Source organism: Lucilia cuprina, chromosome 5 (assembly GCF_022045245.1).
Source record: "Lucilia cuprina isolate Lc7/37 chromosome 5, ASM2204524v1, whole genome shotgun sequence".
Classification (NCBI taxonomy): Eukaryota; Metazoa; Arthropoda; class Insecta; order Diptera; family Calliphoridae; genus Lucilia; species Lucilia cuprina.
This window is the reverse complement of record NC_060953.1, coordinates 52,740,909-52,747,041: the sequence shown is the minus strand read 5'-3', so window position 1 is coordinate 52,747,041 and position 6,133 is coordinate 52,740,909. Positions and strand designations below refer to the sequence as shown.

The window sequence follows — 6,133 nt, the reverse complement described above, 5'->3', positions numbered from 1 at the left end:
TAGATAGATAGATAGATAGATAGATAGATAGATAGATAGATAGATAGATAGATAGATAGATAGATAGATAGATAGATAGATAGATAGATAGATAGATAGACTTAATTTATGTTACATTTAAAAGGTATTGCATACTTTACAATGTTAATTTATTTCTTTAACTACAACATTCTTCAATAAAATCAAAAACTAACTTCCGTTTCTGGTTTTCACCAAAATTTTAACACAAAAATTTAAGAATTTATTTCGCAATAACATTTAAACATTTTTACATAAAAAATTGGAAAACATTCACAATTCACTACAATTGGCCTTGAATGAAATGAAAACAATAAAAACTAACAACAAAAACAAAATTTCGTATCAAAATTTCAAACCTCAATGGCGGTCATTGATGATGAGTTTTGAACAGACACATGTTAATAGTAAGGATGTTCAAACGTAAATGTAAGAAATCTTTAAAATCATACAATAAACTATAAGAATTGTTTTGCTTGAAACATTTCTCTCTTATATACTATCAACATTTTACTATTAGCTATGAATGCCATTAATAATAATATACCTCAGATAGTTTTCTTTTACTTTAGCAGCAGATGAATGCACACAAGTGTGATGATTTGTTGTTGAAAAATGCAATCTTTAGAAACGATATTAAACACGTTAAAAAGTAAATGATGCGTGATATTTTATACATTTTCATTCTCAAAAAAGAAAAATCAAGACAATTTTTTTATTATTAACACAAAAATATGCGAAAAGAAGAAAATAAAATTAACAATAAAGAAATTTAACAATTCTTTAAATGTAACAAAATATTATTTATAAAGGTTAACGTACAGATTTTAATGTTTTATTAAAGTAAAATTAAACGCAAAGTACACTAAGCTCATCTCGGTAATCTGCTCTATATCTTACGCTCGCCTTTTAAAAGTCACAAACATGTCTTTTAAAGTGTTGAGTTTTCTTCTTGTTATTGTCATTGTAACACCCGGTTTGACGGGTGATCCACCCTCTAGTAAATGTGATAAAAGTCCTCTAACCGACTTGACTTTCCAGCTAAGCGGTAGTAGTTTGTTGTGGCCCTGTGAATCGACTAAAAATATTTATGTACAATCGGGTCGTTATGTACCGCGTAATGTGATTGTGACACGTGCCCAGCTTTTACGTGATTCAGCTTACGTTGCTTTGCCACGCTATAAACAGGGTGTACCCTTTACACTGGGTAAGGTGAATTTAAAGAAGGGCCAGTGTCTAACGAAAATAGCACCCTATCCATGTTGGGCCATACAGGAGGAGGGTAATTGTCAGGCCTTACAATCGGTTGTTGATATTGTCGTGGATCATAATGTAAGTTTATTATTATTTTAAACTTTTTCGAGTTTAGTAGAATTTTTAATTTCCGAAATATTGAACCAAGAAACATAAAATTTAGTATGAAGAGTCCTGATTAAGTGGGAACCCATAAAAGGGAACCTTTTGGTACTTTTTTTGTTCTTCAGAAGCTACTTTTAAACTCTTAGAGTGGTTTTTTGAGTTGGCAATCAAATGCCAATTAATAATCAGATTAGTTAATCTAAAAATTAATTGATTCGATGTTTTTGAGTACAAGATTAAACTTAGCAGTGTTGCCTTACAAAATAACAGAAAATGTCACTGTTTGTTATTATAACAATGCATGTTTAATAAAAAAGAAGAAGACAATTGTAAATATAATATAAACTTTAATGAAAATTTAAATTTAAAACAAAAAATTATTATCAATAATCCAAAAATTTTAACATTTATTTTAGTATAAATTGTATTAATTTTTTTACATCAGCTGTTTACAATTCTGTTCTTCAAAAGGAGGTACTTTTAAGCTCTTAGAGCGGGTTTTTAAGTTGGCAATCAAATGTTAGTTTAGTTAATCGTAAAATTAACTGATTCTGATGTTAAACCCCTTCGATGTTTTCAAGTACAAGTTAGGGTTTTATAGTTGAAACGAAAAGTCGACTTTTCGACTTTTTGTATTTTATGTAAAGTCGACTTTTTGCATTTTATGAAAAGTCGACTTTTCGACTTTTTGCATTTAGTTAAAAGTCGATTTTTCGACTTTTCAACTTTTTTCATTTAATTAAAAGTCGATTTTTCGACTTTTAATATTTTATAAATAGTCGACTTTTTGAATTTTTCCGAAATTTTCCAACTTTTCTACTTTTTTTGACTTTTTCCGACTTTTTTTTGACTTTTTCCGACCAGAGTTAAAAATTTATAAAGTTGCCAGAAGCGTAAATTTATAATGTTGCCATTTAACATTATATTATTATTATTATTTATTATTAATAAAAAAATTTTATTTATATTTTCTCTATTTGTTGCAATTTTTTGAGTTTTTTCGACTTCTTTCTATTTTCTACTTTTTCCGACTTTCTGACTTTTTTCGACTATTTTCGACTTTTTCCGACTTTATCCGACTTTTCGACTTTTCGACTTTTTTCGACTTTTTCCGACTTTTCGACTTTTTGACTTTTTTCGACTCTTCCGACTTTTCGACTTTTTTTGACTTTCCGACTTTTCGACTTTTTTGGACTTTTATTTACAAAGTCGACTTTTCGACTTTTTTCATTGACGATAGTCGAGTTATCGACTTTTTTAGAACAAAATTGTCGACTTCGACTTTTTTCGACAAAAAGTCGATTGTTTGATTATTCGAAAGTCGAATTATAGAACCCTAGTACAAGTTAAAACTTCGCAGTGTTGCTATACAAAACAACAAAAGACGTCAAAACAATATATGTTTTACAAAAAAAAAGAAGAAGACAATTGTAAATGTTATATGAAAGTTAATGAAAACTTAAATTTAAAAACAAAAAATTATTAAATATTTATTTTAGTAAAAAATTGCATTATATTTTTGCATCAGCTGTTTACACTTTTGCATTTCTTGTTCAAGTTTAAACCACCTCCACTGGGTGCTTAAACTAGCAAATAAAACTAATTAATTGAGTGATCAAAATAACTTTATTTAATTTTGTGCTTTTCTACGACACAACTTCTTAATTTTGTCATTACATCAATGAAAAAAATAAACTTAACATTTAATTGTCATTCATAGATTGTATTATTTTTATTCTTTAAACATATTTTTCATACTTTTTCTTTTATAATCAGGGTCTTCTGTGGGCTTTAGATGTGGGCATTGTGAATACATTGGAACAGCCTATACGTCGTTGTGGTCCCAAAATTGTGGCCATAAATACAGCCGATGGCAAAGTAGTGAAAAGTGTTGATTTAAGTGATTTAGTTACCGCTGAATCGCGTATACAATTTATGATTGTTGATTATGGAAATGATAATAAGCCATTTGTGTAAGTACTAACTTTAATACTTTTAAATATGCCTTAATATGTTCTTAAAGGTAAAATATGCAAATATACCGTGCGGACAACTAACACTATAAGATATCATACATTTGAAACTGAAGACAAATTTCTTTATATATAACATATAGTAATCCTCGTATTTGTCTATTAATTTATTTGTTGGATTTCTTATCGTATCATTTTTTTTACAAAAACCTATCATTTATTAGCAATAATAGATACATATAATGACCCCCATCCAGACATACGTACGTACGTTATATGACGGAAAAAAAATATATCGATATTCCCAATTTAAATAAAAGTTTTCTCTTACTTTCTAAACACTTCAAATGACATAAAATTCTTTGAACCAGTTTATCAAATATTAACACTCTGAAAATATTTTAAAAAACTTACTTCTAGACTGAAAAACACCTCTCTTTTAGGAGCCACCTTATTGTACATTTTGGTTCCTTTAGGTGTAAAACTTTGACAAAAAAAATAAATGTATTTTAAATCATACTTTATGGCTTTAGCGCTACTGATGAGTTTGATTGGTTTGTATTTTTTTCCTCGTTTTTCTCCATATAGGTGTTCTAACATAAAAAATGTTTATTCATTTCTCAAGATAAAAAAAACAGTTCAATTTGGACACACGTAGCCATACACAATTAATCACAGTTGTTTGTTATGACTTTTACATGCTTACACATAGACATATTTGTAAGTAGAAAAGTAATGGGACAGGGAAATATTTCGATTATATGTATAAATTTAAGTTTGTCACTCACTCTGTCATTTCTACAATATTACTATACTATAGACTACACTATAGACTAGACTATAGACTTTACTAGACTATAGACTATACTATAATATAGACTATAGACTAGACTATAGACTAGACTATAGATTAGAATATAGACTAGACTATAGACTAGAATATAGACTAGAATATAGACTAGACTATAGACTAGACTATAAACTAGACTAGATTAGACTAGACTATAAACTAGACTGTAGACTAGACTATAGACTAGACTATAAACTAGACTATAGATTAGACTATAGACTAGACTATAGACTAGACTATAGATTACACTAGACTATAGACTACACTAGACTATAGACTAGACTATAGACTAGACTATAGACTAGACTATAGACTAGACTATAGACTAGACTATAGACTAGACTATAGACTAGACTATAGACTAGACTATAGACTAGACTATAGACTAGACTATAGACTAGACTATAGACTAGACTATAGACTAGACTATAGACTAGACTATAGACTAGACTATAGACTAGACTATAGACTAGACTATAGACTAGACTATAGACTTGATTATACTCACATTACCATACTGTTCATTTGATGACCAACTTATATTACATACATTGTTTCATTTGAATCATAAATAACTTTAAATTGCTTTTTCCACTTTTGTTTCGATTAATTAACAGCATTTTTCACAAAAAAAATGTGTTGCTCTATTTTTATATTCTTTTTATAATTTACATTTACAGCAATAAAAACAATTCACAAAAAATCACACTTTTTCATGCATACTCGTAATTTGGCCAATTAGTAAAGAAATTTATTGAATTTTATAGCAATTATTTTATATAAATTATTTTTTGTTTATTTGTATACAAAACCTGTCAATTATTAGGCTGTCATAAGCAATTTTAAACAATTGAATATTTATATTGAACAGCCATTTATTAGCGGAAAATATGTACTATATATAGAAAAGTAAATAAATTAAATAAAAATTCAGCGTATTTATTTTTAATACATATACATATTCCCTAATTACTATAAAAGTGTTCTTATTCCATTGTATTGTAACAAACCAAAAACTTAAGTAAAAATCGAACTCCCAGTCCCAGTAGACTTGCAGACATTAACCTATCGGTAACAAACTAATTACAAAGTTTAAAAAATATGTATTAATTTATTTATGAAAATTATTTTTTTTTAACAATAATAAATATTTTTTTAAGTTAAGACATTCTCACAGTAAATGAACAATATGTAATCATGTGTATTACATATTTATTCTTCCCATATAGTAAATATAATATGAGTTTATTGGCACACATACAAATTTCTATAATATTTACAATAAATTATGAACTCATTAAAAATATATTTTTTTTTAATGCAGTAATTAGAGGAAATTTTTGAAAAAATTGTTCAAATTAGTAAATAACCCCCGGATATATTTATTTTTAACATATACATATATATAAATATCATTCGTTTGAAAATAATTACATACATATGTAAACATATTCATGTACATATATTTATTCAAATCATGAGTTTTTTCAGAAAGCTTATCTTATGTAATTTGACAATATTTGTATTCTGAAGATATCTGCGATTTTTAGAAAATTGTTTTGAATAAATATATGGAGAAACAGAGAGATAGACGGACATCGCTCTATTGTCTTCGCTATCTATAAGGATTCAGATTTAATATACTTCATATGATTGCAAAATTCTATTGTTTACTATAATATTCGTTCTGCAAATATTTTGTATCTACTCTTGTGTTCAAGAATGAAATGCGTATGCTTGTAGGGTAGAAGGGGGATCATAACCCACCTTTTTTATGTGTTTTGAAATCTAAATCATAATATCTTTCCCATGGCATCTTAATTTACACATAACAAATTGTGACTGATAGATAGATAGATAGATAGATAGATAGATAGATAGATAGATAGATAGATAGATAGATAGATAGATAGATAGATAGATAGATAGATAG

At 27.3% G+C, this 6,133-nt stretch overlaps 1 protein-coding gene across 1 annotated transcript in view; it reads left to right on the top strand.

Annotated features, from left to right (window-relative positions):
- Positions 1-838: 838 nt before the first annotated feature.
- Positions 839-6,133, top strand: part of LOC111688771 (protein yellow) — a 25,318-nt gene continuing 20,023 nt past the window's right edge. The window contains exons 1-2 of the mRNA XM_046952900.1: positions 839-1,350; positions 3,154-3,344. Of these exons, the coding sequence (XP_046808856.1) occupies positions 943-1,350; positions 3,154-3,344 (599 nt within the window). The 5' untranslated portion in view covers positions 839-942. The remainder of the gene's footprint in view (positions 1,351-3,153; positions 3,345-6,133) is intronic.